The 24011-nt window shown below is 39.9% G+C and overlaps 2 protein-coding genes across 2 annotated transcripts in view; one reads left to right on the top strand and one right to left on the bottom strand.

Moving 5' to 3' along the window:
• The window catches only part of LOC131898808 (uncharacterized), a 398643-nt gene that overhangs the window by 347656 nt on the left and 26976 nt on the right, over positions 1-24011 (top strand). The window lies entirely within an intron of this gene.
• On the bottom strand, positions 9020-14695 carry LOC131898811 (uncharacterized). The gene is made up of 2 exons (XM_059250011.1): positions 14610-14695; positions 9020-9804 (listed from the first exon to the last, which is right to left on the bottom strand). Exon 2 carries the CDS (start codon positions 9792-9794, stop codon positions 9132-9134), a length of 663 nt encoding a protein of 220 aa, XP_059105994.1. The 5' UTR covers positions 9795-9804; positions 14610-14695; the 3' UTR covers positions 9020-9131.

Genomic DNA, 24011 nt, shown 5'->3' with positions numbered 1-24011 from the left:
TTATAAATTTGGTAGTTTAACTAGCCCACTAATAAATTAATATATATGAAAAAAATGTCTTATATGTCTTTAACTATATTATGTATATCTCTAATATTGCCTGACAACCTCATTTCATTTTTCAGTTTAGTTCATGCTCAGTCTTCCACGTGATTATTGCATGTAATTTCTTACATTCTTCAACATTTAAAAATTTTTAAAAAGATTGTAACAGAATGTGTATATAAGTATTTTTGTCAAATATCCTACTAGTTTTATGCTATGCTCTTTTCTTTTACATTATAACTGGGTATATACCCAAAGGATCCTCAATTATACCACAAGGACACTTACTCAACTATGTTCATAGCAGCTTTACTCAAACCCAGCCACATAACCTTTGACCTACAATCTGTCCAGCCTATGGGGTGTGCTGGGGGATAAGGGTGGCACAGAGATTGTGGGAGTGACCAACCAGCCTGAGAAACATGCCACAAGAGTAAGCCTACCCCGAACACTTTCTGGAGTGCCAGGACCCACAGGCTGGATGGCCCAGAGACCCGGGATAGAACCAAACATGACTAGAGAAAAGAAATATCAATGTAATGATGCCTAATGATATTCTGTTATACTTATAGATTTGTGACTACCCCAATTGTCATCAGAGAAGCTTCATCCAGCAGCTGATGGAAACAGATGCAGAAACCCACTGTCAAACATTAGGCCAAGCTCGGGGAATCCTGCTGAAGAGAGGGAGGAAGGATTCTAGGAGCCAGGGGGATGAAGTACATCACAAGAAAAGTCACAGAATCAACCAACCTGGGCTCATAGGAGCTCACATAGTCTGAATCGACAACCAAGGAGCCTGCATGGGACTGATCTCATATGTGACCCTCAACATATATGTGACATTTATGTAGCTTGGTCTTCTTATGAGACTCCTAATAGTAGGAGCAGGGGCTGTCCTTGACTCTTTTGCTAGCTTTTGGGACTCTATTCCTCATTCTGGGTTGTCTTTCCTAGACTTAATACAAGGGGAGGTGCCTTTACTTACTATAATTTGATATGCCATGCTTTGTTGCTATCCATCAGAAGCCTGCCCCTTTCTGAACAGAAACAGAGGAGGAGTGGATTGGGTGACTGGGTAGAGGGGAAGTAGGGGAAGGAATGGGAGGAGGGCAGGGAGGGGAAACTGCAGTCAGGATGTAAAATAAATAAATAAATGAATATTTAAAAATACAAAAAAAGAAAAAATATTTTAAAAACAAGTTTATTTTCTTCGTTAGTAATCTTGGACATTGAAAAACTGATTTTTTTTTGCTTGTACTGTGGTTATTCTGTAGAGACCCAAAATTTAAGGACATAGAATATCCAAAATTATTATTTTGCTGTATCTGTGTTTCATTATCTTGCCATCCTGTGGACAAATGGAAGAACAACATATGAACTTAGAATATTAGAAATTATTTTACGCTGCTATCCTTTTTACAAAGGGGGGATACTTTATGATAATAGGGTAAGTGATAAAATTCATGGGAAGAGTAGAGGGGAAACTCTATCCAGATTATAGTATGTGAAAAAAGAATATATGTTTAATAAAAGTGAAAAAGAGTTGGGGGCATTGTAGGAATAGTCACACTGTATGGGAATTGATGTAGAATTATATTATGTATTGAGCTGGAAAGATGGCTCAGAGGTTAAGAGCATTGGCTCCTCTTCCAGAAGTCCTGAGTTCAATTCCCAGCAACCACAAGGTGGTTCACAGTCATCTATAATGAGATCTGGTGCCCTTTTACGCAAATGGTTCATTTCTGTCAGGCTGGTCTTGTCTTATGAATGTCCTTTTGAGTTATGACCAGGAGCAAGAAGAGCTGAGCTCCCATTTTGGTTACAAGGTCTCTTCCTTTCAAAGAAAGAAAGAAAGAAAAACCTGAAATACATTCTTCTGTATTTGATTGCTTATGCTTCCATCTTGTGGTCAAATGGAAAAATGCTTTATGTACATGGAATCACATGTTTTTTTCTTTAACTGGACTTTGGGGCCTAGTTTGTGGTCATGTGGAAAAGTAGAATGCTTTCTGGACGTAGAAATACTGAAATTATTTCTTTGTTTCTACTGTATTTGATGGGCTTATTATTGTTGCCATCCCATAGACAAATGGAGGAATACGATCTGGACATAGAAATACTTTATTTTTGCTTGTAGTTCATTTGATGGGCTTTTGCTGCCATCCTGTGAGTAAATGGAAGAATACGATGTCGATATTAAAATACTGAATTTAATTATTACTTTTGCTGTTGTTATTCTATAGAGTACCAGAATAATGTTATATGAGCTTATGATAATCAAAATTATCATAGCTGAAGAATAACTGAAATTATGTTTTGCTTCTTCTGTATTTGATGGGCTTGTTATGCTGTCATCCTGTGGATAAATGGAAGAATGCTCTGTAGAAACTGAAATACTGAGTACAAACCTAGAAGAAAATTAAGGATGAAAGCATATGTTGAATGTTATATCTGTTCTAGGCTGACTTCTCTTTGAGCATTATCCAGAGATGGATACATGCTATCGTTCAAGAGATTTGTGTTTATTAATATCTTAAGAGTTTGCAGTGATGTAGATGAAATGCTGAATGGTTTTATTAGTAAAAACCTGGAGCCCAATATTGGGGCAAATTCTGAAAGATCTGAGGAATAGGACAAGCCAAAGTCAACCTCACCTTACCAACCCTCAGCTTCCAAAGAGACCTACTTCATGTATATCCACACCTATATGCCTTTCTGTTCTGCATCTCACTTCCTCTCTCCACAGCTATATCACTTAATCTTCTTGCCCAGCTCTGTTACTTCCTGTCTGTACAGACCTCCAGACCTTTATGGTTAACTAGCATTGGAATTTAAGGTGTGTGCCACCACACCTGGCTCCATTCCCAGTGTGGCCTTGAATTCACAGAGATCCAGACGGATCTGTGCCTCCAAGTGATAGGATTAAAGGCTTGTGCTACCACTTATGTTTACTATAGTGGCTGGCTTTTTCCTCTGATAAACTTTATTAGGGGACACAGATAAAATATCGCCGTATTTCCCCTTTTTTCTAAATAAAAAAAACATTACTAATATAAGAAAAACTATATACAGTAAGTACAATAACTATATACAATTTATACAATCAACAAATACATCAACAATGTCTAGTCAATTTGCATTTGACAAATTCAGCAAAAATATTCCATTATCTATTCTATTTTGGTGAGTCTAAAATGTTCTTAATTCACTTTCTATCCTATCTTGTATTACCAACAGAAAACTATCTTTTGATGTCTTTCAAATTTATACACTTTACACCTCTTTAGTGAGTTTCTTTTCTGAATTGTTAACAAGGAAAACTATAACTATCTAATCTTCAATTCTCTTAGAGACCAGAGAAGGAAATAATATTACCTAGTAAAACAGGAAGTGCAAACAAGCAACTTCCAAAATATGTGAGTTATGACAGAAACAGCCAGCTGCCTGGACAGTCACCCGAGGTTTCTCTGCAACGTTGGGGCATCATCTTTGGCCTACAGTCTTAGCATATCTGACAGACTCATTTGTGAAGTAGAATTTTCTGAAGACCTTTCTTACCTTGTCTTGGCAAGGACTGGCAGTTCTTTGTTTTGTGTCTTGCTTGTCCATTTTGGATAGCATACTGTCAGCAGTTGATGTGAGTGCACTTTCTTGCCCAGTGGCTAACTTCTGCCACAGTGAAAGTAAACTCCATGTGGAGGTTCTTCAATGTCTATATCTTCTCTGAAGTAGATTGGTGCTGCCAGGAGCAGACATGTCTCATTGTTATAAAAAATGAAAAAAATCTATGTTATTAAAGCATCTTAAATGCCATATTCTGAAGAACTCTGAAATGTTTGCAGATGACCTGTCTATCTAAAATATATTTCTGCTTGACCTTGAAAATATACCTAATATGACTACAAGTTCGATTTTAATGACTAACTACTAACCTGCATTTCTTTATTATCCTAAATAGTTAGTAATAATAACTTTCAAGGATTAACAAATTGCATTAAATTGTTAAGTGAACTGTATAGGTACAATACCTTAAACAAGATTAATTCTAACAAAATCAATCTCAAATCTGTATCAATATATATAAAATTTGTATACAATATACAAAAATCCAATCCAATGTAAAATATTTAAAACTAGTAGTTGCCCTTTAAAAGTAGATTCAATAGTCAAACCTTTTGTCTTATCATATCTGTATTCTCTTTTTTGTTTTCAGAGTATACTCAATAATCTACCCTTTATTCTTTCATTTCTATATCTTTTTTCAGAGTAGATTTAGGAATCTACCTCTTATCTATATCATCTTTTTTTTTCAAACAAGAACCCTGAATCTGATTTCCCTTGTTTAGCCTTTTCCCTGAGCATTAACAACTTGTAACCAACAATCCTAAACGATGACAATTATCCAAAACACATTGAATGACCAAAAACCACCCACCCCATCTCTTGGGAATGTGGGCATCATATTCATAAAATTACTTCCTGTTGTCTGGGGGCAAAGACATTTTTAGGGGGATCCTGAAAAGAAAAATTTTGTGTTAATTGCCAAGTTCTGGGAGAGGTAGCTGTATCATTTGTTGTCCAGTTTCTGCATAATGTAAAATGCAGGGCTTGTCTCAAGTCCTTGCTCAAATAGTCTGTGAGGCTGGATCATCTCAGCTAGCTATCTTGAAATTGTCCTGAGAAGTTTGTAGTTCAAACCCAATTTTTGGGTGGTGTTTGTCAGCTTAGTGGTACTATCATTGTCCTGATGGAATCATTGTTGTGGGGCCCCATCATCTTTTTGGAGACTTCAAAGTCACTGTTAGGCATGGGCATGGTTCTCTGCAGAAAGCTGACAGAAACTCAAACAGAAAAAACATGTACAGGAAGCTAGATGAGCCTTTTTTTGAGACAGGGTTTCTCTGTGTAGCTTTGTGCCTTTCCTGGAACTCACTCTGTAGCCCAGGCTGGCCTTGAACTCACAGAGATCCACCTGACTCTGACTCCTGAGTTCTGGGATTAAAGGTGTGTGCCACCACCGCCTGGGGAAGCCTTTTTTTTTTAAGAATTAGTTAGTACTCTATATGACCATTAATATCATGACAAAAGTTTAATATATATATAAAAATACAAATCTTATAAATTTTGATATAAAATTCAAACCTTAAGAAAAGTTTTAAAGAGTGAAAATAGAACCAAAGAATTATGAGATTAGTGGCAATAGAATAGTCCCTTAATTTTGGGTTTCTTCTGTCCCATATCAGATGGGTTTTCTGACATGATAAAGAGATTTTGCATTTTCTTTTAACAAGCATGCTTGGATTTAGAGGAGGAGAGAGCCACAATCCAACTCCAAAGCCAGCTTTAATTTTTAATTGAACTGGGACTACATAAAGATCATTTGTGTTGTCTGTAGAAAACAGCAGAAACAAACATTTAAGAAGACTTATGAAATTTTATTCTATTAGATATGTGATATACCAATAAGTCAATTTGCTCTTTTCTTGGGGCATTTTTTTCTGGATGATTTGTCCTTTTTCTTCAGATGTCTCCTTTATCCAGTGTTCTTCAGAATCCTTGGCCTTCATTCTCCTGAAAGACAAAACCAAAAACCCTTCCCCAACCCTAACTTTGGTGAGGTTCTCTTTTGACAAGTTATATCTGATTAAATGAAAAGCATTTGTTAGTGGTATAAGGTAATTTAAATTGAATGGTCATGCTGGTTGATGAACTATCACCTCTTCTAATTAAGAGGGCTCTCTTGTTCAAATCAAACCTTTATCAATTTTGATGGTATCCATAGCTTTTCTTCTCCTATAGAAACAAATCAAAACGTCATCCCCAATGTAATACATATCGTACAATCCAGAGGGATACAGTTAAATTCTCTGGTTTCCAGGGACTTTACCAGGTAAGGTCAGTGCAAGACCTGTAAGTTCAAATCAAGAATTCACAGATGGGCTTGTTCAAGAGTGAACTCACCAGTAAAATCTTGTGTGGCATTTGTTTGGCCAGAGCTGGGCCTGGACATGAAGTGATGTTGATTGCAGGAAAGGCTATGGGGAGATGACCAGAAAAAGGGGGTGCACAATGTAGACATGCAGAGTTAGGCCTAGGAGAGTGCAGACAGCAGGAGTGAGGTTGGTTCTAAGAGTACAATAGGGAATATCCAGTGTGACCTGTTCAAAGTCTGGGGAGTTGGGTATAGTGCTGACAGGGGAGGCTCAGATTTTCTCTCAAAGGAAAGACTTCGCTTGATCTACACATACTTAGCTATCTAGGCCTCTTAATAGGCATATTGCACATCTGGGCTTACTACTAGGGGAACTCACCAGGAAATTTGGTGAAAGAGCTGTCTGATTAGGACCAGGCTTGAAAGGGTAAACATTGCACAAGGAGGGGAATATCTGTGGACCTTTCAAGCAAAGTTGGTACAAGATCTGTGCACAGGAGATAGGCCTGGTGTGTATAGATGGCATAGGCAGCCTGGGATGTAGGGGAACTAAACAGAAATAGCAAGGGCAGGAGCTGCATTATGGGACTTAGGCCTGGGATTTCATAGATGGTGCTAGCAGGAGAAGTTCAGGGAAATTCTTCGAGCAAAGCTGATGTACAGGCTTCATCTAGAGTGTGGGGGTGGCACTGGCTCTTAGGGAATTCACCAGCTACAGTTAAATGAAGGATCCATGTGACTACCTCTGGACCTGGTACAGTGTGGATTGGGCTGGCAGGAGAGATTCTGGAAATCTCACCAGGTAAAGACCCTGTCTAAACTAACCATCTCAAGGTAGGCTTTGAGGGCAGAGATACTGCAGCTGGATTTGATTCTGGGGAAGTTCACCTTAGAGAAAGCCAGAGCAAGAGCTTCACAGTCCATCACTGACAGAACACATAGGTAAGGAATCAAGGCAGAAACTTGGAGACAAGGAACTGAAGCACAGACCATGAAGGAACACTGCCTTGCTCTCCATGGCTACCTCAGCTTGCTTCCTTATGCAACTCACGAACACCTGTATCACACACAGTGGACTAGATCTTCGCAGGTTAATCATTACACAAGTGAATGATCCACACACTTTCTATTTTGCTTTGTTTTGCTTTTTGAGACAGGGTTTCTCTGTGTACCTTGCCTGTCCTGGAACTCGTTCTGTAGAATAGGCTGGCCTCAAATCCATAGAGAACCACCTGCCTCTGCCTCCTAAGTGCTGAAATCAAAGGCGTGCACCACCACACTGAGCTTCCACACATTCTCTTAAAGGCCAGTTTCCTGAAGGCATTTACTCAACTAACGTTTACTCTTTCAGATGAATCAAGATTGCATCAAGATGACAAAAAAAAAAAAAAAAAACCCTAATCGGCATAGCCAGGTTCCATCACATTCCATCACAACCTGCCAAAGAGCTAGGGAGCATGTTCCATGTGGTACTGAATTTTCAGTAAGCACAAACACAAGATTATATGGTAAATAGAATCTTGATTCACAGTTTCAGAACCCCTAAGGTCATGTAATGTATATCATGGCTGTAGACCCATGAAGGCCATCTAGGAAATCTAGAAGACCCCTTCTTGAAGCTGAATATGAACTTGATGCTTCAATGGAGACAGTAGAATGTGGGAAGACAGGACCTTGATGTGCTTGCCGTAGAAACCTACATGTATATGTTATAGAGAGCTCAAGAAAGAGGCTACAAGCTGGGCAGTGGTGGCACACGCCCTTAATCCCAGGTCTCAGGAGTCAGAGGCAGGTGGATCTCTGTAAGTTTGAGGCAAGCCTGTTCTACAGAGTGAGTTCCAGCACACCCATGACTGTTTCACTGAGAAACCCTGTCTCAAAAATCCAAGAAATGAGAGAGAGAGAGAGAGAGAGAGAGAGAGAGAGAGAGAGAGAGAGAGAAAGGAAGAAGGAAGGAAGGAAGGAAGGAAGAAAGAAAGAAAGAAAGAAAGAAAGAAAGAAAGAAGGAAAGAGAGAAAGAAGGATAGGTTGTAGTCCTATAGCCAGTAAAACTGGAAGGCCAGGGTTCCTTCAGCCCCGTGACTCCAATCATATCACTAGACAACAGGTATAATATAGAGCTTCTGGATTCAGAGTTTTCCCTCTTGGGTCTAGGTCTTCCTTCAGGACACACTTCCTTTACTGTGTCCCCACTACTCCCTTTTATAATGGTAATATTTATTCAGAACCATTTTATGTTAGAAGTATGGGAGTTGATTTATGATTTTCCAGGGTCTCACTGCTGAAGACCTGTCGAGTCCCAAAAAAGACACTGGACTCCCAAAGAAACATGGGACTGTTTTAAAGATGGAATAAATTTGTTTTGCATAATGAAATGAACTTCATCTTATAGCAACAACGGGGAGAATATTGTATCTTAATAGCAATAAACTTGAGGTTGGTGAGATTGTTCACTGTGTAAGAGTGTGTGCCATCAAGCCTGATAATGTGAGATTGAACTCAGTGGTGGAGATGATAAAACAAGATAACCAACTCTGACAAGCTGTCATGTCTTCTGCACACCACATGGTCCATCAGAGCACATTGGAGATGCCTGGCCTTTTTTGATCTTCACAACCAGAGAATTAGGAGATGGCTACTGCTTTCTAGTAGATACAGGCTGCAGATGGCAGTGGCATCTTCAGTGTGCAGCATTGCTTTCTTACTTCAAGATATCATCCCATGCTGCCAGCAGTGCCAAGGCTGAGACATCCAGCTCTACCCTCCAGAGATCTGAGTACTTAAGTGTTTCCACACAGGAATGTGGGGTTCTTGTGTATGTGTGTTGAAGTGTCAGCTTACTTACAAACCTTCTTTCACCTTGTATATGTCATGTTTATTTAAGCAACTTGCATTTCACCAGTACTCTTGCCTGCTACTGCTTGTTGGCAGTATCCAAAGACATGATCATCACCCCCAGAGGTTAGAATGTGAAAACATTTAAAGAAAGGAGTGTATTTGACAGGAAGGGAGGATATACATTTAGACACACCCCAGAAACCAAGTTGATATTTTATTTGGAATGAGTTGGAGATTACACAGTCCTGTGTGAAAATGGGCAATTTCTTCAAGGATTCTCCTGGCAGGTGTTACAAATGCCAGAGCCCTCACTTCAGGCCTTTTGCTCAGCCAGTTCGGAAGCACTCAGTGCCTTCACCTGACTCTGTACTGTCAAGGAGATCATCTCATAGAGGAACAAAATGACACCAAAGAGTGACATAGTGGCTGTCAGGACACCCATTGGAAACACAGTTGTGCAGTGTTTCTTTTTAATGTCTTCTTTCTTTACGGGAAAGTCAGGTGGAAAATCAAGAGTGGTTTGCCCATACATGTCAACCAGGTGGTTCAAGGTCACAGTAACAAGTGTAAAAATGCTGCTCACAGCCAAAATTATGGCAGACATCTTGTAGCAAAACAGTTGGATTTCAATGAATGGGTCATCCAGACAGCTGACCTTAATGGCCACTGAAGTGAAAATCAGGACTAGGAGTTTCATCAAAATGGCCCACGCTATCAGGAGTTGTAAATACTGAAATTCCGATGACTCGTTCCAGGTTGAATTGAGAGGGGTGTGAACCAACATCCTGGTCATAGACCCAGAGATGTTAAATTCCTGAGTGTAATAAGCATCCCAGAGTCCAATTGACACAAATTGCACAACCTCATTGTTAAACTCCCACAGGCGCCAGTATTGGCTGTTTGCAAGGATGATTTCGAACACCAAAGCTGCTGTACTGCAAATCAGGCCACTGAACTTGAAGATGTACTCCTTCATTTTGGCAAATCTGAAGAAGGCATCAAAGAAGAATAGAGTCAGTGAGACTACAAGGGAAGGCAGGAAAACAGATGGAGTCATGGCTTAGAGAGCACTGAGCTCTCATACCTTGTCCCTGTTGTCACATAGAGATGTTTCAGTGGTCTATGTGCAGATTACTATTCTGAACACTGTAGATAATACTAAGAACAGCTTGGAAATCCATGAGTATAGTGGAAATAGCCACTATGTGATATTTTGGATAACAACTTCATAATATCCATCAAATGCTGAAATGTTCATATTTGCTGACCAGGTATTTCAGAGCTTGAAATTGACAGTGAGATGGGGGTTGGCAATATCACACTAATATCATGTTTATTCACCTTTGTTTGTAATACGGAAATATTATGAATAATGTAAATGAGGGTAATAAATAAAGGAATGCTCAAATAAATTATCACTTCTAAAATAATGTGATGAAACTTCTCATGACTATTAAAAAAGGAACTAACCTACATGGCCTGCTGAAACAAAAAAATGAAAACTGGGCTGGAGAGATGGCTCAGAGGTTAAGAGCACTGGCTGCTTTTTCAGAGGTCCTGAGTTCAATTCCCAGCAAACACATGGTGGCTCACAACCATCTGTAATGAGATCTGGTGCCCTCTTCTGGCCTGCAGGGACACATGCAGACAGAACACTGTATACATAAATAAATAAATAAATCTTTAAAAAAAATGAAAACTATAATTCACATGGTATATCCAATCATGTGAGAATGTCATTCATAGTGCACACATGTGCATACAAGCATATACATATATGTATACATATAGGCATATATTTATTCACAAAGTTATACTAACCCAAAAGACACATACCAAATAAAGAACTCAAGGTAGATCAATGGAGTAGTGTACACTGTCTTTCTTTATTAGTACTTTTCTGAAATGTAATTACTATTTTTAAAAAAAACAAGAACTACATATCAAGAACTACATATAATCTCATAATTAAAGCTAGATTGAGAATGACTTTCAAGACATGTAGGTATTTGGGATGGGGATATAGCTTAGTGTTATAGTGATTACCTAAGATGAATAAGATCGTGAACTCATTTCTCAGCATAAGAAAACTAAAATCTCTGTGTAAAACATGAGGATTCATGGATATTTCCATCATTTGCTCATCACTTACTCAAATATTTTCTCTGAACACAAAACTAAGATTCCATGAGCTGCTGGCCAGCAGATAAAACTCCCTACAACCAGGCTCCCCCATCAACCCCCCCACCCAACAGACCTGCAATCTAGAGGACGCAAGCCCTGTGCAAATACCCATCTGCCTGTTACCCCAGTAAATTTCTGACACAAGGAATCTGCAAGCTACCATTGGATCAAGAGGTGAGTAACTCCCCTCCTTCCCAGGGAGTCCTGCCTATGCGACCCAGGCCCTGAGACACAGCCAGTCCCCAGGAACCCCCAGCCAACTCTGCCCCAGATGCTGGCCAGCAGGAAAAACTCCCCGCAGCTAGGCTCCCCCACAAAAACTCCCCCACTGGACCCTGCAATCTGCAATACCCAAGCCCTACCCCAATATCCATCTGTCTGTGACCCCTGTAACTTCCTGAGACAAGGAATCTGCCAGCTCCCATTGGATCAAGAGTGGCTTCCTGAGACACAGAATCCACCATTTCTGACTGGACCAGAAGCCCTGAGAAGACCAAGAGCGACTACCTGAGTCACAGAATCAACTAGCTTGCATTGGGTCAAGTGCACCTCCATGAGATTGAGAACCTGTCAGCTCCATTTAGACCAAGAGATAAGATTGGGACCAAAGGGACTCCCTGAGACACAGACACAACAGGCACAGAGTGGACCAATAGCAACTCGCTCAGACACAGGCACCTCTTGCACCTATTAGAGGAATAGATCAGCAGATGTCAATGGAAAAATACATACAACAACATAAAGAGCAATATAGCATCAACAGAACCTAGCTCTCCTCCAACAATAAGACCTAAGCATCACAATGTAGAAGAAGCAGAAGAAAGTGACCTGAAAAATAGCTTCATGAAGATGATAGAGGTCTTTAAAGAAAAAATGAAAAATTCCCTTAAAGAAACTGAGGAAAAGACAACCAAAAAATTAGAAGAAACCAAAGAAGAAATTGAGGAAAAGACAAACAAAAATAAATGGAATAAATCAATAAATCCATTAAAGAAAGCCAGGAAAACCATGAAAAAGAAATTAAACACGTGAGGGAAACAGTTCAAGATCTGAAATTTGAAACAGAAACAATGAAGAAGATACAAACAAGGGGAATGCTGGAAATAGAAAATCTGAGTAAACAAAGAGGAAACACAGATGTAAGCATAACCAACAGAATACAAGAGATGGAAGAGAGAATCTCTAATGTAGAAGATACAATAGAGGAAATAGATTTATCAGTCAAAGAAAACACCAAAGCCAAAAAAGGCATAATACAATATGTCCAGGAAATCTAGGACACCATGAAAAGACCAAACCTAAGAATAGTAGGTATAGAAGAAGGAGAAGAATAATAACGCAAAGGCACAGAAAATATATTCAACAAAATAATGGAAGAAAATTTCCCAACCTAAAGAAGGAAAAACCTAGGCAGATACAAGATTATAGAACACCAAACAGATTGGACACCCCAAAAAGTCCCCTTGGCATATAATAATTGAACAACTAAACATAGAGAATAAAGAAAAAATATAAGAGCAGTAAAGGAAAAAAGGCCAAGTGATTTATAAAGACAGACTCATCAAAATAACAATCTACTTCTCAATGGAGACTTTGAAAGCCAGAGGTCCTTGACAGATGTAATGCAGACACTAAGAGACCATGGATGCCAGCCTATACTGATATGTCCAGCAAAACTTTCAGTCACCATAGACAGAGTGAACAAGACATTCCAACACAAACCCAGATTTAAACAATACCTATCCACAAATCCAGCCCTACAGAAAGCACTAGAAGGAAAATTCCAACCTAAGGAAATTCAGATACACCCATAAAAACACAGACAATAGATAATCTCACAACAGTAAATCCCAAAGGAGATAAATATACACATAGTACCACCAAACAATAATAGAACTAACAATCACTGGTCAATAATATCCCTTAATATCAATGGTCTTAATTCATCTATAAAAAGACACAGGCTAACAGAATGGATATGAAAGCAGGACCCATCTTTGTGCTGCATACAAGAAACACACCTCAACTTTAAACACAGACACTACCTCAGAGTAAAAGGGTGGGAAAAGTCTTTCCAATCAAATGGACTTAAGAAGCAAGCTGGTGTAGCTCTCTTAATATCTAATAAAATAGACTTCAAACTAAAATAAATCAGGAGACATCAAGAACAACATTACATACTCATCACAGGAAAGATCCTCCAAGATGAAGTTTCAATTCTGAGCATTTATGCTCCAAATACAAGGACGTCCACATATGTAAAAGAAACATTACTAAAGCTTAAATCATACATCAAACCCCACACATTAATAGTGAGACACTTCAACACCCCACTCTCATCACGGGGTAGATCTGTCAGATCAAAACTTAAAACAGAAATAAGGGACCTAACAGATGCTATGACTCAAATGGACTTTATATCTACAGAACATTCCAACCTAACACAAAAGAATACACCTTCTTCTCAGCACACCATAGAACCTTCTCTAAAATCAACCAGATACTCGGTCACAAAACAAATCTCAACAGACACAAAAAAATTGGAATAACCACCTATATTCCATCAGACCACCATGACTTGATGTTAGATTTCAACAACATCAAAAATTACAGAAAGCCTACAATCTCATGGAAACTGAATAATGCTCAATTGAATCACCAATGGGTCGAGGAAGAATTAAAGAAATAAATTAAAAACTTCCTAAAAGTCAATGAAAATGAAGACACAACATACACAAACTTATGAGACACTATGAAAGTAGTCCTAAGAAGGAAATTCATAGCACTAAATGCCCACATAAAGACGTTGGAGAAATCTCACACTAGTGACTTAACAGCACACCTAAAAGCTCTAGAACAAAAAGAAGCAAAGTCTCCCAGGAGGAATAGATGCCAGGAAATAATCAAATTGATAGCTGAAATCAATAAAATTGAAATAAAGAGAACAATACAGAGAATCAATGAAACAGAGTTGGTTCTTTGAGAAAATCAACAAGATAGACAAGCCCTTATCCACACTAACCAAAAGGCAGAGAGAGAGAGAGAGAGAGAGAGAGAGAGAGAGAGAGAGAGAGAGAGAGAGAGAGAGACTCCAAATTAACAAAATCAGAAATGAAAAGGGAGTTATAATAACTGACAAGGAGGAATTCCAGAGAATCATCAAGTCATAGTTCAAAAACGTGTACTCCACAAAATTGGAAAATCTAAAAGAATTAGACAATTATCTGGATAGGTTCCACACACCAAAGTTAAATCAATACCAGATAAAAATTTAAATAGACCAATAACACCTCAGGAAATAGAAGCAGTCATTGAAATTCTCCCAAGCAAAAGAAGCACAGGACCAGATGGTTTCAATACAGAATTCTACCAGATCTTCAAAGAAGAGTTAATACCAACACTCTTCAAATTATTCTACAGAAGAGAAACAGAATGAACGTTACAAAACTCCTTTTATGAGGCTACAGTTACTCTGATTCCCAAGCCACACAAAGATGCAACAAAGAAATTAAATTACAGACCAATTTCCCTCATGAACATTGATGCAAAAATACTCAATAAAATATTGGCAAATCTATTCCAACAACACATCAAAAACATTACCCACCATGGTCAAGTAGGCTTTATCCCAGAGATGCAAGAATGGTTCAACATGGGAAAGTCTGTCAAAGTAATACAGCATATAAACAAACTGAAAAAAAAAAAACCACATGATCGTTTCATTAGATGCTGAAAAGGCCTCTGACAAAATCAAACAACCCTTCAGGAAAAATATCTGGGGAGATCAGGAATACAGAGAACATACCTAAACATAATAAAGACAATTTACAGCAAGCCAACTGCCAACATCAAATTAAATGGAGAGAAACTCAAAGTGATTCCACCAAATCAGGAAAAAGACACTCTCCCCATGTTTATTTAATATGCTACTTGAAGTTCTACTAGAGCAATGAGACAGCAAAAGGAGATCAAGGGAATATAAACTGAAAAGGAAGAATTCAAACTTTCACCATTTGCAGATGATATGATAGTATACATAAGTGACCCCAAAAATTCCACCAGGGAACACCTAGAGCTGGTAAACATCTTCAGTAATATGGAAGAATACTAGATTAACTCAAAAAATCACTAGCCCTTCTACATATGAATGATAAAATGGCTGAGAAGCCAAAACTGTACAATGGAAAAAGGAAAGCATCTTCAATAAATGGTGCTGGCATAACTGAATGCCAACATGAAGAAGAATGCAAATAGATCCACATCTATCACCATGCAAAAAACTCAAGTGCAAGTGGATCAAAGACCTCAATACAAAGACAGTTACACTGAACCTGATAGAAGAGAAAGTAGGAAATATTGTTGAACACATTCTCATAGGAGACCACTTCCTAAATATAATACCAGTAGCACATACACTGAGAACAACAATTAATAAATTGGACCTCCTGAAACTAAGAAGCTTCTGTAAGGCCATGAACACACTAAGTAAGTCAAAATGACAGCCTACAGAATGGGAAAAATTTTTCACCAACTCCACATCTGACAGAGGGCTGATCTCCAAAATATATAAAGAACTCAAGAAAGTAGACATCAAAATAACAATCAATTCAATTAAAAATGGGCTATAGAGCTAAACAAAGGAAGAATCTCAAATGACTGAAAGACATTTAAATAACTGCTCAATATCCTTAGTCATCAGGGAGATGCAAATCAAAACGACTCTGAGATACCATCTTAACACCTGTCAGAATGGCTAAGATAAAAAATACTGAAGACAGCTTATGTTTAGAGGATGTGGATCAAGGGGAACACTCCTCCACTGTTGGTGGGAGTGTAAACTGGTATAGCCACTTTGGAAATTAGTATGACAGTTTTTCAGAAAATTGGGAATCGATCTACCTCAAGACCCAACTATACCACTCTTGAGCATACACCCAAGGAATACTCAATAATACTGCAAGGACACATGCTCAACTATGTTCATGGCAACATTATTTGTAATAGCCAGAACCTGAAAACAACCTAGATGCTCCTCAACTGGAAGAATGGATAAAAAAAAAATGTGTTACATATATATTCTTCCAGTTGAGGAGCATCTAGATCCATTCTTTATCCATTCATCCACTCTGCAGATAAAAACAATGACATCATGAAATTTACAGGCAAATGGACAGAACTAGAAAATATCATCCTGAGTGAGGTAACCCAGTCTCAGAAGGACAAACATGGTATGAACCCACTCATAAGTGGATACTAGATATAAAGCAAAGGGTAATCAGGTAACACACAACTCCAGAGAAGCTAACTAACAGGGAAGACCCAAAGAGTGAAGCATGGACTGCTCTGGGAAGGGGAAATAGATGAGATCACCATGAGTAAACTGGGGATGAGGGTTGGGCAATGGATGATAAGGGATAAGAGCATAAGGGAATGGGATGATTGAACTTGAAAAAGAAGGGAGGAGAAATGCAATGAAATAGATACATGATAGTGAGAGAGATCATGGGTATAGCGAAAACCCTGGTGCTAAGGAAGTTGCCAGGAATCCCCATGGATTTCCCCAGCCTGGGCTACTAGAAATAGTGGAGAGGGTGCCCGAACTGAACTGGCTTGCCCCAGAGATCAGACCGATGAATACCCTAACTGTCATCACAGAACTTTTCTCCAATGATTGATGGAAGCAGATGCAGAGATCTACAGCCAACCACTACTAGACAGAGCTCCAGGAGTCCAGTCAAAGAGAGAGAAGAGGGATTCTATGAGCAAGTGCATCAGGATCATGATGGGGTAACATGCAGGGACAACCAAACCAAACTAGAAAGTACTCATGAAAATTGGATCAATGACTGTGGAGCCTACATGGGACTGGACTAGGCCCTTTGCATGGTGAGACAGTTGTGTAGCTTGTTCTGCTTGGGAGGGCCCCTGGCAGTAGGATCAGAATCCATCTCTGTTGCTTGAGTGGACTTTGTGGATTCCACTACCTATCATGGGACACCTTGTACAACCTTGAGATAGGGGAAAGGGCTTGGACTTGCCTCTACTGAATGTACCTCCACATGGGAGGCCTTGCCTTCTTGTGGGAGGGAGTGGGGATGGGTCGGAAGAGGAGGCTGGGGGGCAGGAGAAGGAAAGAGGGGGATCTTTGATTGATGTGTAAAATGAATGAAAAAATTTTCTTAATAAAAAAACTAAGACTCCACATTAACTCTCTGCACAAACTTATTTAAATCACTCATCAATTCAAACCCTCAGATGTACTGTCACTCATGAAAAAAAACCTATAACCTGAGGGATGATAATTTATCAGAAAGGAAGGAGGCAAAGTCACTAACTCACTAGACATGTGGATAATGTCATTACCACTGTCCCTGAAGAATGTTTGAGGGACCTACAAACAGGATCTCTTGCTAGGAAACCTTCCCTACCAGCTATGCTTGGCTTCATAGTCTCTATGAAATGTACTTCCTATCTTAGTGGAGTCAGTAGCTGTTCTACTAAGGAAGTTCCATCAGCAAGATGGGTCTTCAATTGATAGTAGCTTTGGTAACACTCTGTCCACATCATCTTAATTGCCAAGACATGTTAGAGGCAGTGGACTACAGAAATGTGGAGCTTTATGGAAGAAGCGGAAACAGGATGAAGATTGCTGTTGTTCCAAAACACTGAGCTAGCTTCTCAGGATCTGTTTCTGCCTATGTTTGAAAGCCATGGAGTGGATTCCTGTGTTTCATAAAGACCATATATGAAAGCCTCCATGTAATGTAAGGTTTTTACCTTTGTGTATTCTGGGTAAGTAGATTCATTTGGAAGGTGGCAAGACCACAGATGGTCTTCTCAATAATAGGAAATGCCCTTAAATGGAGTCAGAGGAAGAACAGAAACACCTTCAGAAAAAGAAGTTCTGTTAGGCAGACACCAGCTCAGAGCAGTGTCTCCCCAACCCCTGGATCCCACAATCCTTTCCATTCTCCTCCTGATCTTGGCTTAGTTGGAGTCTCATTTAAACACTTCAGGAATATTGGTACATCTGCTATTACTGACCCTGCAATGTTACCCACCCAATCATTTTCCCCATTTTGTAGTTAAGGAAACAACACAGAAAAGCTAATTCATACACTCAACTTCAGGGAGCTACACAGACAGCAGTGCAGCTCCCTGGCTTCCTGTAGTCACACACAGGGCTTCCAGGCACTTATGATATTCAGCAAGACTTACACATATAATCACGTGTCAATGGCCCTCTCTGGTATTCTGTGTCCTGTGAAATTGAATGTGATTAATAAAACCACCTGGAAATGAAAAATACTTGCCTCTTTTTCTCTTCTACGAAGGTAAGTGACTGCTAGTTGTCAGAGAAGTAACTCACTTTAAAAATTCTTGTTCCCATGGCTACTAAGGCTGAATGGTGGACTATGACCAATGAATATGCAGTCATAATGGACCAGAATTTTAAACAGCCCTCTGATGTGTTAATAGCCTTTTAAAAAAGTAATTTACTTTTGAATTTATGCATGAATTCATTGTTATAATTTCCGGCGGCTTTACAAAAAAAATAATTGATGAAAACAAAAGAAAAAATAGTGCCATAGTGGAAGGGAAGAAAGACATTCAATTATAAAAGCAAAATATCTTCACTGGAGTGTATGGTGCCACCTTGCTTCCATAAACCTCTTAGATACAGAAACAGATTAGATATGGGAAGTCCATAGTTACTCAAATCTTGGGAAATTTTGTTTACCAAAAGCAACTTGGAGAGGCAATGGTTTATGTGGCTTATATTTCCACATCATAGTCCATCATCAAAAGAGGTCAGGACAGGAACTCCAGGCAGGAAACTGGAGGCAGGCACTAAATGAAGCAGAAGTCACTGCATACTGGCTCCTTCCCACAGCTTGCTCAGCTTGCTCAGCTTCCTTTTTCACACCTTCCAGGACCAGACACCCAGAGGTGACATTGCCCAGTGAGTTAGGTCCTCCTGTATCAATCATTAATCAAGAAATTCCCTATAGGATTGCCTGTAGGCAATCAGAAGAAGGCATTTTATTAACTGGGGTTCCTCCTGCCAGATTAACTTGTATCAATTTACAAACAAAACCAAACAAAAATCAAAAGTTTCCCCAGAAATGGCTGTCACCTAGTTACGCAGGTGATTATAAATATATATCCAGTAATCCTTCTTAGAATGGTTAAAATTTGAGAACCTCTCATACTGTAGATACATACTCAAAATGAAGCAGAAGAAAAGAGTGAGGAGAGAAGAGAAAAATGTGAAAATGGCTTTTTTTTTTTTAAGGAACTAGTTTCCTGCATTTAAAAAACAGGATTTTCTATTCATTTTACATGTCAACCACAGATTCCTCCTCTTCCCTCCTCCCACCCTCCCAGGCTTCCCACCCAACATACCCCCCAATCCCACATCCTCCAAGGCAAGGTCTCCCATAGGGAGTAAGCAGAGCCCAGTACACTCCATTGAGGCAAGTCCGAGCTCCTCCTCCTTGCACCAAGGATGCACAAAGTGTCTCACCATAGGCACTAGGCTCCAAAAAGCTGGCTCATGCATGAGCAACAGGTGCCAGTCCCACAGCCTGGGGGCCCTCCAAACAGTTCAAGCCAAACAACTGTCTCACTTATCCAGGTGGCCTAATACAGTACCATGGGGGCTCCTCAGCTATTGGTGAACAGTTTATGTGTCTCCCCTAGTTTGACTGGTATGTACTTTTTCCAGTCATGGTCTCAATATCACTTGCTCATATAATCCCTCCTCTCTCTCTTCGATTGGACTCCTGGAGCTCTGCCTGGGACCCGGGTGTGGATCTCTGCATCAGCTTCCATCAGTCACTGGATGAGGGTTCTATGATGACAGTTAGGGTATTCAGCCATCTAAACACCAGAGTAGGTCAGCTCAGGCACCCTCTCAATCATTGCCAGTAGTCTATGGTGGAGTTATCTTTGTGGATTCCTAGGGACCTCCCTAGCACTCTGCTTCTCCCTATTCCCATGGTGCCTTCATTTATCATGGTAGCTCTTTCCTTGTTCTCCCACTCTGTTCCTGATCCAGATTGAACCTCCCACTCCCCTAAATTCTCATTTTCCCATCTCTTGCCCTCCATTACCCCTCTAACCACCAGTTTGCTCATGTAGTTCTCATTCATTTCTCTGTTGCTTGGCGATCCTTGTGTCTTTTCTAGGGTCCTCTCTAGCTAGAGTTTTCCTGCCTGGCCCACAGTCAGGACAAATCTCTCTCACCTGCCAGTCCCACAGCCACTCAGACCCGACCAAGTAAACACAGAGACTTATATTGGTTACAAACTGTATGGCCGTGGCAGGCTTCTTGCTAACTGTTCCTACAGCTCAAATTAATCCATTTCTATAAATCTATACTTTGCCACATGGCTCGTGGCTTACTGGCATCTTCATATGCTGTTTGTCCTGGTGGCCGCTGGCAGTGTCTCTCTGAGTCAGCCTTCCACTTTCCATGTTTATTCTCCTCCTTGTCCCGCCTACACTTCCTGCCTAGCCAATGGCCAATCAGTGTTTTATTGACTAATCAGCAACACATTTGCCATACAGACCATCCCACAGCAGTCCTCCTTACTAGCTAGCCTCCCTGGAGCTGTAGGATGCAGTCTGGTTATCCTTTGCCTTATATCTAGTATCCACTTATGAGGGAGTACATACCATGTTTGTCTTTCTAAGTCTGGGTTACTTCACTCTGGATGATAGTTTCTAATTCCATCCATTTGCCTGCAAACCTCATGATGTCATTGTTTTTCTCTGCTGAGTAGTACTCCATTGTGTGTATATATACAACATTTTCTTTATCCATTCTTCAGTTGAGGGGCATCTAGATTGTTTCCAGGTCCTGTATATTAGAAATAATGCTACTATGAACATAGTTGAGCATGTGTCCTTGCGGTATGATTGAGCATTCCTTGGGTATATGCCCAAGAGTGGAATAGCTGGGTCTTGAGGGAGGTTGATTCCCAATTTTCTAAGAAAGTGCCGTATAGATTTACAAAATGGCTGTACAAGTTTTCATTCCCACCAACAGTGTAGGACTGTTCCCCTTGATCCACATCCTCTCCAACATAACCTGTCTTCAGGGTTTTTGATCTTAGCCATTCTGATGGGTGTAAGATGGTATCTCAGAGTTGTTTTGATTTGCATTTTCCTTATGACTAAGGATGTTGAGTAATTCCTTAAATGTCTTTCAGCCATTTGAGCTTCTTCTGTTGACAATTCTCTGTTTCATTCTATAGCCCACTTTTTAATTGGACTGTTAGGTATTTTGATGTCTAGTGTCATGAGTTCCTTATACATTCTGGAGATCAGCCTTCTGTCAGATGTGGGGTTGGTGAATATCTTTGCTCATCTTTCCTGCAGGCTGTCATTTTGTCTTATTGACCATGTCCTTTGCCCTACAAAAGCTTCTAAGTTTCAAGAGGTCCCATTTATTAATTGTTGTTCTCAGTGTCTGTGCTACTGTTGTTATATTTAGGAAATGATCTCTGGTGTGAATGCATTCAAGACTGCTTCCTACTTTCTCTTCAATCAGGTTCAGGCTAATTGGATTTATTGGTAATGTCTTTGATCCACTTGGACTTAAGTTTTGTGCATGGTGACAGATATGGATCTATTTGCAGTCTTCTACGTGTTGACATCCAGTTATGCCAGCACCATTTGTTGAAGATGCTTTCTTTTTTTCCATTGTACAGTTTTGGCTTCTTTGTCCAAAATCATATGTTCATAGGTGTGTGGATTAATGTCAGGGTCTTCAGTTTGGTTCCATTGGTCCACATTATGGCGGTATTTTATTTGTACTGAAATGTGATTTTAATTGTATGTTAGTAAATAAAGTTGCCCAGGGGTCAGAGCTAATAGCAAGCCATAGCAGAGCTGGGTGTTCATGGTATATGCCTTTAATCCCAGCACTTGGTAGGCAGAGCTAGGTAGATCTCTGTGTGTTCAAGGATACAGCCAGCATTGGAGACACATGCTCCAATGTGTGTCTGGAGGTCTGTACAGACAGGCAGTGACGAGGCAGTCATGTGGTTGGGTTTACAACCAATGAGAAGGCAGAACAGAAAGTGTATATGAAGACAGACAGAAAGCAGGTCTCTTTTGGAGAGGGCTCTTGGCTGAAGAGGCTAGCTGCAGTAGGCGGGTAAGGCTCTTAGCTCTGATCTCTCGGCTTTCTTCTTTGCATTGGTTCTGTGTTTCTTATTTAATAAGACGGTCGGTTACATCTACACCACATGTTGGTTTTTATGCCAGTACCAAGCTGTTTTTATTACTGTTGCTCTATAGTAGAGCTTGAAGTCAGGGATCGTGATGCCTCCAGAGGTTGTTTTATTGCACAGAATTCTTTTGGCTATCCTGGGATTTTTGTTTTTCCATATGAAGTTGAGTGTTGTTCTTTCCAGGTCTGTGAAGAATTGTGTTGGGATTTTGATGGGGAGTGCATTGAATCTGTAGACTGCTTTTGGTAAGATTGCCATTTTTACTATGTTTCTCTGATTTCTTTCTCAGCCCATTTGTATATAGGAGGGCCTCTGATTCTTTTTGAGTTAATCTTGTATTCTGCCACATTACTGAAGGGGTTTATCAGTGGTAGGAGTTCCTTGGTCGAATTTTTGTGGTCACTTATGTATACTATCATATCATTTGGAAATAGTGAAAGTTTGACTTCTTCTTTTCCAATTTGTATCCCCTTGATCTACTTTTGCTGTCTTATTGCTTTAGCTAGAACTTCAAGTACTACATTGAATAAATATGGGAAGAGTGGACAGCCTTGTCTTGTTCCTGATTTTAGTGGAATCGCTCTGAGTTTCTCTCTATTTACTTTGATGTTGACTGTTGGCTTGCTGTAAATTGCTTTTATTATATTTAAGTATGTTTCCTGTATTCCTGATCTCTCCAAGACCTTTATCATGAAGCGGTGTTGGATTTTGTCAAAGGCCTTTTCAGCATCTAGTAAAACGATCGAGTGTTTTTTTTCTTTCAGTTTGTTTATATGGTGTATTACTTTGACAGATTTTTGTATGTTGAACCAAATTTGCATCTCTTGGATGAAGCCTTCTTGATCATGGTGGATAATTTTTTTGATGTGTCTAGGAGTCTGTTGGTCAAAATTTTACTGAGTGTTTTTTAAAAATATTTATATTTTATAATTAATTTAATTTTTTTATTTATTTTATTTTATTTTATTTTTTTTATTTTTATTTTTTTTAATTTTTATTTTGCAATACAATTCAGTTCTACATATCAGCCACAGGTTCCCTTGTTCTCCCCCCTCCCGCCCCCCTCACCTTCCCCCCAGCCCGCCCCCCATTCCAATCTCCTCCAGGGCAAAGCCTTCTCCACAGACTGGGATCAACCTGGTGGACTCAGTCCAGGTAGGTCCAGTCCCCTCCTCCCATGCCGAGCCAAGGGACCCTGCAGAGGCCCCAGGTTTCAAACAGCCAACTCATGCAATGAGCACAGGACCCGGTCCCACTGCCTGGATGCCTCCCAAACAGATCAGGCCAATCAACTGTCTCACCCACTCAGAGGGCCTGATCCAGTTGGTGACCCCTCAGCCATTGGTTCATATTTCATGTGTTTCCGTTCGTTTGGCTATTTGTCTCTGTGCTTTATCCGACCTTGGTCTCAACAATTCTCGCTCATATAAACCCTCCTCATTCTCGCTAATTGGACTCCCAGAGATCCACCTGGGGCCTAGTCATGGATCTCTGCATCCAGATCCCTCAGTAGTTGGATGAGGTTTCTAGCACGACAATTAGGGTGTTTGGCCATCCCATCACCAGAGTAGGTCAGTTCGGACTGTCTCTCGACCATTGCCAGCAGTCTGTTGTGGGGGTATCTTTGTGGATTTCTGTGGGCCTCTCTAGCACTTTGTTTCTTCCTATTCTCATGTGGTCTTCATTTACCATGGTCTCCTATTCCTTGTTCTCCCTCTCTGTTGTTGATCCAGCTGGGATCTCCCGCTCCCCCAAGCTCTCTTTCC

Source organism: Peromyscus eremicus, chromosome X, assembly GCF_949786415.1.
Source record: "Peromyscus eremicus chromosome X, PerEre_H2_v1, whole genome shotgun sequence".
NCBI lineage: Eukaryota > Metazoa > Chordata > Mammalia > Rodentia > Cricetidae > Peromyscus > Peromyscus eremicus.
The sequence above is the reverse complement of the archived record's forward strand: the minus strand, read 5'-3'. Positions and strand labels throughout refer to the sequence as shown.